We start from the raw sequence: 11,669 nt of genomic DNA, 5'->3' as shown, positions 1-11,669 counted from the left end.
AGACCAATCACAGTTGCAGGTCTGTTTGACACTGGAGCAGCTTGTTCAATCTTAAATCCAGCCATTCTTCCCAAAAACATGTGGAAAACACATCAGCAAATATTCCAGGCAGCTAATAATGAGTATTTTTCAACAGAGTTGATAAGTACGCCAGTGACGCTTCAGTTCTTTCCTGAATGTAATGTCTCACACAAGTTACTTGGATCATCTTTACCAGGGAAGGATATTGTAATTGGTTTTGACATCATTCGACAATTGTGGGCAAAACGTGTTATTCCTCTTCCAAATGGCCTTAGATACAAGTCCTACTTTCTGCCATACATACAGCCAACCACATATTTTTCCATAACCAGCCTTGATGATATAACAAGCCTATTAATCCGAGAATGTTGTGCAGATTCTCACCCAGATTTTCTCACCAAATGCACTCACCCTCTATGGAAAAATCCAGATTTTTTCATAGCCCTACCTTTCAAAAGAAATGAAGACGTTAACCCTACTAAAGCCAGCCATATTGGAATGAGCCCTGAACACCTCCAGTTAGCAACCAAAGAGTTAAGCCAATTGCAAGATGAAGGTCTCATTGAACCTACTACTTCTCAATGGGCATGCCAAGCATTTTATGTCAACAAAAGAAGTGAACAAGTTCGTGGAAAAATGAGACTTGTGATTGATTATAAACCATTGAATCACTTCCTTGCTGATAACAAGTTCCCTCTTCCAAACAAAAGAACTTTATTTGCCAGTCTGTCCAAGGCGCGGATATTTTCAAAGTTTGATCTAAAAGCGGGATTTTGGCAATTGGGAATTAAGAAAGAAGAAAGGCATACGACAGGTTCCTGTATCCCAAACTACCACTATCAGTGGACGGTTATGCCATTCGGTCTTAAGACGGGCCCCTCATTGTTCCAAAAGGCTATCACAAGAATTTATCATCCAATATTAGAGTCAGCATTAATCTATATTGATGATATTCTCTTGTTCTCGAAAGATGCCGATTCTCATTCTCAACTGTTGTCTCAATTCGCTGACCTGACAAAACAATTTGGAGTAATGCTTTCTCAGAAAAAGATAGTTATTGGAGTCTCTGAAATTGATTTTTTGGGCATGCATATTAAAGATGGTCAATATTCATTACAACCACATGTTGGTCAGGAATTGTTAAAGTTTGCAGACACGGATCTCTCTAAACGAGAAGTCCAACAGTTCCTTGGGATTATAAATTACATGGCCGACTTTGTTGATCATTTAACTCCTATTATCAAACCATTGCAGAACATACTGAAAAAAGATGCACCACCATGGTCTTCAAAACAAACAGAAGCAGTCCGAAAAATCAAACAAAAGGTGCAAGAACTTCCAGCTCTATCTATCCCTACAAACGGGAAAAGGATCTTACAAACTGATGAAAGTGATCTATATTGGGCAGCAATTCTATTGGAGGAGAAAAATGGAAAAAAGAAACATTTGTGGATATAAAAGTGGAGCATTCTCAGAAGCAGAAAAACATTATCATTCCACTTTCAAAGAAATCTTGGCGGTAAAACGTGGTATTGAGAAATTTCAGTTTCATCTCATTGGACACAAATTTCTTATTGAAATGGACATGTCAGCATTCCCTAAAATGCTTTCATTCAAACAAAAACAAATTCCAAATTCTCAACTACTCAGATGGGCAGAATGGTTTTTAAACTTTGACTTTGATGTCAAACATATAAAGGGAAAAACCAACCTCCTTCCAGACCTACTCACCAGACCAAAAGCTTTTCACTCCCAAACTATCCCTGTAATCTGTATGATGAACCTTCCCTTTCATTTGCTTTCTCAAAATGAACAAATTCCCCCAGAACTTAATACTCTCATCAGAGACAAAACCCTCCATTCCCGAGCCAAAGAGTTCATGTTAAAATACCAGTCCATTGTTATCAGGCAAACAGGAATTGAAACTCTTGGTGGTCTTGAATTTCATCCAGATTATCCATTTTTTAATCTGTTCCATATAATCACACACCAAGCAGTTTCAAAATTTTCAAAGGAATTACTTTGTTTTCTGTGGTACTTATTTGAACTTTTAACAATGTTTTTGTAATTCTGATTTTCCAACGGCAAGGATATTTTACAGAAACAGGTTCTTATGAACACTTCTCTTATGTCAAGGAGTATGCAGTCCAACCTTTCAATCTCCATCAAGATTGGGAAAGGTATCCAAAGGAGTTCCGAGAATTTCAAAGAAAAATGGCTGAAATCAACCAGACAATTCCTCCACAAATTTGGCCAGACATAGAAGATGATGCTCCATGGGAAATTTTACCTCTAGATTATGCAACCAAGATTCAACAAGACATTCAGAAACACAGAGAAGGATGATGCCAAATTTTTGGACAAGTATTTGGACACTATCCATCTGCTACTTGGGAAAGTGACAAAACCCATTGGAACCAGCTTTACTTGGGAAGGCCACATCAATGCCTTGGAGAAACATCTAAATATCCAGAAACCACACCAGAAGGACAACAACTGCGTAACAATCTCTGGAATGAATTTCAAGAAAAAATGAAAATTGATAAAATGGACGTGGACAAACCAGGATCAAGCAATCCAGACAAACAAAACTCAAGATATTTGGACACGGAAATAAATTATAATGACAGTGTTTTCCAGGACTCTCAAGATCCATATGATTATAGAACACAGTCGTATGATTTTGATCCAACAGACCTAGACAATCTTGAAAAACTGGAAGAAAAATTTTTTGAAGAAAAATTTGATACTACAACTTGGCCTTGGTGGAAGCAACATGGACTCCCCTCTGATTCAGATGATTCAAATGAACCTGGACGAGAAGCAAATCTTGGAACACCTTGATAACTCAGCAGCACGTGTAAAATAATCATTTTGTCGTTTGCAATAAAATCCCTTTTAAAAAAGTAGATTCTCTACTTTTTTAAAGATGGTTGTAAAATTATTGTACTAAAAGTAGTGAGTCATGTCCTTTTAAGTTGTGAGTCATGTCCTTATGTAATAAGTATTGTACTAAAAGTGATGAGTCATTGGTGGTATTATTAGTTTTGTGTCGGTTGTATGATGAGGCTCCTCCTCTATATAAGGAGCTCTTATCTTTCATTAAGGGACATCTCGAGCTCAACTCTTCTTAATAAAAAGTCTGTTCCTCTTAACAATGTTCTTCTAAAATCTTTTCTTTGTTCTTCCATAGTCTTGACAACTGTGAAAATTCCAGAATGAATAAGTAAGAGCAAGATCTAAGTAGTATCAAAAGTATGCTCTGCAGTTGCCTCTTTGAGGATCCTCTGCATCAGAAAATTTGGTATTACTGATTATATGATCCCATATGGGGGTTTGGTAATACCGAAAGTTAGGCCCTATGTTGTTGCCCAAAGGGCTTGTTGTGGGCTAGAATACAGAGACAAATTGTTAGCCACACGTGACCTTATCTGGTGGGGATGGAGCCTACCATGCGCACTATGACGATCAAGTCAGTTTTGGAAATAAATATATGAGTGTGGAAAGACTTTTAACCTGATCCTCCAATGTAAAAAAGGGGGTCAATATTGGGAGTAAATAAAAAATGTAAAGAGTGAAGTTATAGTATCAAAATTTAAACTTGTATTACTTTTGGAATGACACCAAGTGTGAGCTTTTATAATAGAAGAGGGTGAGTAAGAACCGTCAAATGAGAAGACACGTGTCCTCATCCGTGTGTTTATAACTTCCCATCATGAGCATCAATCAATCTCTAACTATCAGTGCTAGTCCAACTCTATTTCCATAAGTTGTAGCCTCTAGCAGTAGATTTGACCAAGTAGGTTGGCTGTGGCGAGGATTTGTCACATCAAACACCTTAATAGATCCGTTTTTAAAGATTTCCTGCCAGGCTCGTCCTCTGTTTGAGAGGCTCAGCCTTAAGAGCTCAGCCTCAATATGGGTTTGGTCACCACATAGGTTCGTTCCAAGGGGTTCGGCAGCTAGATTTTTGCCACCTGGTTTGAGCACGTGGGCCTACTGCTGATGATGTAAAAGTCATAACAACATACATGATCGAATTCAATGTCCTCTACGAACTGACCAAACTGTCTTCTTTTGGCTGGATAAATAATATTAGTCCATAATTATGCACATTTTCCATCGTATATGTTATATCACATTGTATTATCGAGGTTATACAGTAAATAATTCTTGTCTATTATTTGGTTTAACTATGACTAACCTGGGATTCATTTTGCTATATAAAGCACGTTTGTGTAATTTTTTTGGAATAGATTTTGAAAAAAAAAAAATGTGATTTTATTGAATAACATGTGATTAAAAAGTTGAAAAAATTGAGTTAAAATGTAAAATTATATTATTAATATTCTATTAAAACATTTGTGGTTAAAAATAAATTTATAAAGAATGAACTTTAAATAATATGTACCAAACATGCCATAGTACAAAAAGAATACCTATAGTTTTAATCATTACCAAACAGGGCCATAATATAAACAAGGAATAATTGCAGTAGAGCCCAAACCTTTACAACATTAGCAAACTTTCTCCAAATTTTTAATTTTTTACAATTATCACCCTCAAACATTTCGAAACGTTGCGGTGGAAGCCTTTTTGGACGATTTTCATCCAAATATCCGTTGATTAACTAAGAAATTTGACTTTGACCGTATTTTTAATATTTTTGAAAGTGTAAAATAGTAACTTTTCATTTACACCTTTAAAATAATTTAAAAATTAAATTAGAAAAATTAAAAAAAAAATAAATACTGTATATCTTCTCTTACCCCAACCCGTCGACCACTGGAGCAACCTTCGGTGCTTCACTACAGTTGAAATATTTTCTTCGAGTCGCTCAACATATTCCTGTCCATACAACAAAATGAAATCAAGCTTCTGCTGCAAAAGTTCTATGAAAATTCACAAAGTGAGTTTGCAAATGTTGAACTTAATCTCTATTTTTAGAGCTTTCCTTTAATATTATAATGAGAATGGAGGTTAGGAAGCGATACTTTGGAGAAAGTGAGGAAAGTAAGGAGGCAAAGCATTTTCGCGAACTTATTGATGAAGCGTTCTCACTTAGTGTCAATTCAAATCCAGGAGATTTTCTTCCAATTCTGAGATGGATCGATTATGAAGGGCATGAGAAGAATTTGGCTAGGCTAAATATTGTATACAAACTCTTGCTAAGGGGCCCAGATGATGAGATCTCTCTCCCAAAAACACATGCCTTCTCTCAAAACACTATGAAAAATTAAGCTTCATACTGCTGGAATCATAGCAACCACTTTTGGTATGGTTAATCTCTTAGCTCACCTATTTGGTCGATTTGCTTCAAATTTTTCTACAAAAAAATTTGGGATGAGAGGAAGACTATGGACACTTTGGATCCTACAAACCCTAGGAGGAGTTTTCTGGATTCTTCTTGGCCATACTAATTTGCTTCCCCTCACCATCACCCAACTAATTTCTTCTTGGCCGTGCTAACTCAACTGAGTTTGTAGTTGGGAAGGGAAGGGAAAAGAAAGAGGAAAGAGATTTGGCCGTAGCAGGTGACAGTGGGCTGGGAGAAGAGAAGATATACAGTATTTAGTTGTTCTTTTCTTTTTTTTGTTTTTTCTAATTCTAATGAGAGAATGGAAAGTTATTATTTTATCCTTTTAAAAATATTTAAAAGACGATCAAAGTCAAATTTTTTAGTCAATTAACAGACATTTAGCCCTTGTTTAATCTCCATTACCTAAAAATGAAAATGAGGGGAATAGTATTTTTTAGAAAAATTGGTGGTTGAAAAAAAAAGGAAATTTTTTTGATTTACGTGTAATATTATTTTATGGAACATTGTGTGGTTGAAAATAGGAGAGAGAAAAATGGAATGTAATGTAATTTAATTTAATGGAAACCAAACAGGGACTTAAATGAAAGCCATCCAAAAGGGCCTCCATTATAATGTTTCGAAAGGTTTTAAGTGATGGTTGCAACAAATTAAAGATTTGATGAAAGTTTACTAATATTTTAAAGATTTGGATCTCTGTTGCAATTATCCTTACAAAGAAAACACCTTTATTTTAAATCATTACATATTTATTAGCAATATTATCTTGGGAAATTTACAAAAATGTCAAATTTCATATTTGTCAAATGAAGTGTGTCTAATTTTAAAAGTCGTGCAAAATTCGCAAATTTGGTACAAAATTGTCTACTACACCCTTTAGGATTGGACAAAACTCCCGAATCAAACATTTTTTCTTAATTAAATACTCGAACGTGTATCTGAATGGAGAACCGACGGGTTTGGTTCGATTCTCAGATAAAGAATAGAATAACAGAATCTCTCTAATTTTTTAATTAATTTATTTTAAATAGGTCAAATTATTTTATTTTTTATAAATAAATTTTCTAACTAGTTATTTAGCTCAAACTTTAAAACTAATTTGCCTATTTCTAATTTTCATTTCAAAGACAATTTAATCAAATAGACCTAAATTTTATCCAAATTTGTTACTCTACCATAATGTTGTTTCTACCATTTTAGAAAAATCGAATTGAAGCTCTCGACAACGCCTCTCTTAATTATTGTGAACTCGCTATCTTCCTCTTCCTGTGATTTTAACAATCAAATTTATAAAGAATCCATCAAGGAAAGACGTAAAAGATACATAAATTAAACTACGTTATTTTATGAGAGCTAAGATTTAACATATCAACAGTTGAATTAAATATAGTTTTGTAAATATTAAAAATTTTAATTATAATGTGGAACTTGGGAACCAAACCGTACCGAATAGAATCGAACCCGAACGGTTCCATAACTAAATTTGAAATAGACGGTTCCACTTACTAAATATCTGAAAATTTCGGGTTTGATTCGATTCTCGTTAGAACCGAATCAAACTAGATCATGTCCAACCCTAACGCCCTTAATGAAAAATGAAGTAATTTCTTCCTTCTTCTTTTTTCTCAATTTGTCACTGATTTGAAGAAGAAAAAGTACCTTCCATAATAAGCTAAATTAATGCTAGTTAATATTATCTAATGGATTCATTTACTTTCATTGGACTTGTTTGAGCCCCCATTAAATTGAAAAAAATACACTTTTGAATAGTAGATTAATGGAAAATGTGTGGTTAAAAAATAAGAAAATATTTTGAATTTGCGTGTAACATTATTTTATTGAATAATGTGTGATTGAAAAGAAAAAAATATTTTGAAAAAAATGGAAATCAAACACACTCATTATCTACTAAGCCTCTGCTTGATTCATTTTACTTTATTTTAATTTATTTTTCATACTTATTTTCAACTATACATTCATACAATAAAATATTCTATACGTAAACCTAAAAGTTTTCCTTACTTTATTACAACACTTTTAAAAAAAAAAAAACACTATATGTTTCGAATTCATAAGAAAAATATATAATTTCATTTCAAGAAATTTAGTCTCATCCAAATTTATGTGTTAATTAGATTCTTTACGATTTTCGATAAAAGGTAATTTTTCTTTGAAATCTTAGTTTTATAGATAAATTGTGTTTAATAATTGTTGTTTTTAACATTTCATAAAGTTCTCGATATTTTAAAAGTTGTTTCATTTGTTTAGATTCGTTCTGCACATGAGAGTTCTCGTTGTTTCATAAAATTCTTAACATTTTAAGAGTAATAATTTGCATTTCATAAATGTTTTATTTATCTACTTATAGGGAAAAGTGAGCATTTATTGCATGATTGACATTGTACTTTTTTTTAAATAAGTAATACAATTAGTCTATGGGTACAAGAAATACCCACAAAGTTGGTACAGATTTTTGAATTTGCTGAGTTGGAATAGAAAATTCGTTTTTTATTCTCTTGTCAATTGTTTGCCCTTTTCAGCCGTTTTAAATGTATTAAAGCAAATCGATTTTCCTTTTAACAATTTACTTTGACCCTTTTGATAAACCAGATTTCATTTTCCCCAAAAACTTTCCCCCTAAATCACAAAGCAAGAAGAAACCCGCTCGTTTCTTCATCGCCGACATATGGACAACTGACCGGCACCATTGGACGTAGTATGAAGATGGCAGCCCACCGACACCCAACGTCGAAATAGCATTTGAAGACGGCAGTTGAATCCTAGATGCTGGGCAAAGGTATTTTGTTATCTACTGATTTATGCATTGCTTTATCAAATTTAAGGTTAATTTATGGTTTAAGCTGTGTTAGACTTGTTTACATGATTTGGGTGTTATTTCCTCTTTATTTAGACATATATTTGAAGTATTTAATTTCTTGTTCTTCGTAAATTAGTGAGTTCGTTCTTAAATTTCTGAGCTTGATTGTTAAGGTCATTTTTCATAGAGAGGGGTATTTTGTTCTAGGCAAAGGTAATTTTCATAAATTTTCGGGCAAAGGTTTTTTTTCATTTTTCATAAACAGTGGTGTTTTTCGTATAGAGTATGCTTCAGTGTGCCTACTTCTGTTAAGCTACCAGACGAATTTTGCTTAAGTGTGCCTACTTTTGTTAAGCTACTATACGCACATTGGGTGAGTGGTAAGACTCAATGCAACAAGAGAATACATCTAACAAGCAATAATAATGTACTGTAACTAAATATTCCACCATGACCTCCTATAAAAACATCTAATAGGGAAAGAAATAAGAGAAGCCTGAAAAGATTTAGTTCCAGCAGAATTCAACGTGATCAAATCGAATATAATACTACTGAATTATATTCCATTTACTCAAGTGATTTTGATCGATATGATGTTCAATTTTTGTTTGTAGTTTGTAACATGCAAGAGAAGACCATTAAGGTGGCCAATAGGAAAAGGCCAATTAGCTACTTTTGATTGATATTTTTTGTTTCGTTAGCAATTGTTGAGTAGAATGAGAGGAAACGAAGAGGTGAAGCATGAGCGCAACGAGGAATACGAAGACTTGCTAAGAGTATTCGACAGCCTAGCTCGAATTACCGAGAAACGAGATGTCATCATAACATTGCACGTTACATTTTGCAAAGCAAAAGGAATTGTAGAAAGTGATGGGAAGGGAAGGGACCGACATGAACGGGTGATGTCAATTTGTAGTTGTTGTATGCTTTATTTGTACCGTATGAACTTCTTGGTCATAGTAGTCTTTGATGTCCAACGCTTAATTTTGTTGACGTTGTTCGAGCTTTGGACAGAAGTTTAATATTTTGCGAATTGTTGTAATGCTTAGTAGGCTTCTTCAAGTTTAATATTTTGAGAATTGTTGTAACGCTTAGTTAGCGAACCAGCTATTCATGGTTTTCGATCCACAAAGGAATGTTATCTTTTACAGCTATTCACGTATCGAAAAAAAAAAAACTGTCTATAAAATAGCTTCTCGAATCAATGTTATCTTTTACAACTACCTTTATTTTTCATTGCCGCCTTCAAAGAGTAATTGCACGTTCGGTTTCAGTGGGCTACATCCAATGGTGCGCGCCGAGCAGTGGTCCAGATGCCAACGACGAAGAAAGGGGCGATTTTCCTCTTGCTTATGATTTTAGGGGAAATGAAGAGTGGCTAGTCTTCCTCTTGCATTACAGATTTGGGGGGGTAATGAAGACGAGTGAATTGTTAAGAGGAAAATTAGTGATGGCAAAGGGACGGGAACGCCCCCCGCGCCCCACCCCGCTTTAAACGGGGCGGAGCGGGTTCGGGGCAATTTTTTGCCCCGTTTACTGCCTCATTTAATTTTATTTTTTTTTATTCATATTTTCAAAATTTAGAGTTATACCATTAAATTATAAAATACAAATCCAAAATTTAAAAATTCAAAACAAATAATGCTCAAATTAACATCAATATTCAAAGAAACACTCAAAAAAACAATATCCAAAAAAAAAAAATTATATATATATATATATATATATATATTCACGGGGTGGGGAATTATGCCCCGCCCTACCCCATCAACCCATTAGGACGGATTTTTTTTGCCCCATTCAGAACGGAACGGGATAAATTGTCATCTCAAAGGAAAATCTGTATGCTCTGATTTATGGGTTTAATACATTTAAAACGACTGAAAAGGACAAGCAATTGACAAGGGAATAAAAAACGAATTTTCTATTCCAACTTAGTAAAAACAAAAATCTGTACCAACTCTGTGGGTATTTCTTGTACCCCATAGACTAATTGTAAGTAATATATGTTATGTGTCAAGTTATTATTAGTCAATATAATTTTTAATTATATGAATGATTTTGTCCTCATTGCTATTGAGGGTATTTTGGTCTAAATAAAAATAAGTTGGAAATTTAATAAATTTTGACCATATAAAAAGTAGATATTTGTTGCAATTTCCTCAATTGTCTTGTGGAAAAGATACTTGTATAGCATCTGACGATCGTAAAATTACGGCATCTTACATGTGTGGGACCCTCTACATGAGAGAGAGTTAAACAAATTAAGTGCATGTCTGGTAGAAATTATCAGTCCAGGAAAATCGATTTTCAGGTCAAATCATGTGGTCCCACAATCTAAAAGCTTCTTGCATGGTTTGTAAAACATTACTAACTGGACAACTCTACCCTTCTTCATCTCCACAAGAATGAATTCTCCGATCATGTGAAGATGGGAAAGGACGAAAAAATGTGTAAATGCATGTTGCTTGGTCTGCACATTTGTTAGACACTTTCCATTAAACAATTCACCAACGGTCATAATTCAAAGGAAGAATTTCATGCATTTCTCTATCCTCAATTGAAGACCAATTTGACTAAATACCCACTCTTGCAGCCTTTTATTTCTCACGTGGTCCACCAACAACACATTGCAAAGTTTAGAAATAATTATTGTTCCAGGCGTGAAACAAATTGCTAGAGAAATTGACGATAACGTCAACATTTTTTCGAACAAAAAGCGTAAAAAAAAAAAAAATTAGACACAAAGTGTAAAAATAAAAATAGGTAAATAAAAAATGACCTGAATCCATTTTTTTCACGACTTTGCACAAACCTAGCTTCTTATAGAAAAAAATTCAAGTAAATTTTTTTTCTATTTTTTTGTGTACGCTTTTTTCCTTTTTTTTTTTTTTATGCTTTTTTCTATTTTTATTTTTTATGCTTGTGTTCATGTTCTCTGGAAGTTTGACAATTAAAAACTAAAGTAACGTCAAATAATTAGATGCGAACGAAATGAGCTCATAGCATTACAACGGACGTAAATTTAAACTAATAGATAATAACTGTACTACATTATTTCAATAACTACGTTGTTATAGGAAAACACGTTTAATGACGTTGAGCCAAATAATCGCGAAAGCGATCCCATTCATTTCGTTGCATTTCTGGAGCATTAATTTCGACAGCAGCTTGTTCTTGCTCGTCCGGGAGTTCTACCTCCGCCGCATCAGGATCCGTCTCCGCTCTTGTGAACGCTTCATCCACAACTCCTGCCCGTCTAAGAAAGTTGTGTATACCCATCGTCGCTATGACAACAGCAATCTGCACTTTGAAATTGTAACTCGGCATACGATCAAGTATTTTCCATCGAGTTTTCCACACACCAAATGAGCGCTCGATAACGTTCCTACATGACAAATGCCTAAAGTTAAATCTCTCACGCACGTTGCGGAAGTTCTGTCTGGCACCTTTCTCACCATCGTAGAATTGCTGAAAATGATACAATATATATGAACCCTTATACAAAGCCAT

The 11,669-nt window shown here is 34.1% G+C and overlaps 1 protein-coding gene and 1 long non-coding RNA gene across 3 annotated transcripts; one reads left to right on the top strand and one right to left on the bottom strand.

Annotated features, from left to right (window-relative positions):
- Window positions 1-7,791: 7,791 nt before the first annotated feature.
- On the top strand, window positions 7,792-9,244 carry LOC111378686. 2 transcript variants are annotated; one of them, XR_002699898.1, is made up of 2 exons: window positions 7,792-8,135; window positions 8,858-9,244. It is a non-coding gene; the product is annotated as an uncharacterized LOC111378686 (long non-coding RNA). The 2 variants fall into 2 exon arrangements; XR_002699897.1 differs by having other exon boundaries at window positions 8,771-9,244.
- Window positions 9,245-11,246: 2,002 nt separating this feature from the next.
- On the bottom strand, window positions 11,247-11,669 carry LOC111378679. Its single transcript, XM_023001907.1, has one exon. The coding sequence runs from the start codon at window positions 11,667-11,669 to the stop codon at window positions 11,247-11,249; it is 423 nt and encodes a 140-aa protein (XP_022857675.1).

This window comes from Olea europaea, unplaced genomic scaffold, assembly GCF_002742605.1.
Source record: "Olea europaea var. sylvestris unplaced genomic scaffold, O_europaea_v1 scaffold1852, whole genome shotgun sequence".
NCBI lineage: Eukaryota > Viridiplantae > Streptophyta > Magnoliopsida > Lamiales > Oleaceae > Olea > Olea europaea.
Note: the sequence above shows the minus strand (reverse complement) of the source record. Positions and strands in the feature narration are given on the sequence as shown.

Excerpts from the sequence above, each read along its gene's own strand:
- LOC111378679 (XM_023001907.1), bottom strand. The coding sequence starts at position 11,669 with ATGGCTTTGTATAAGGGTTCATATATATTGTATCATTTTCAGCAATTC.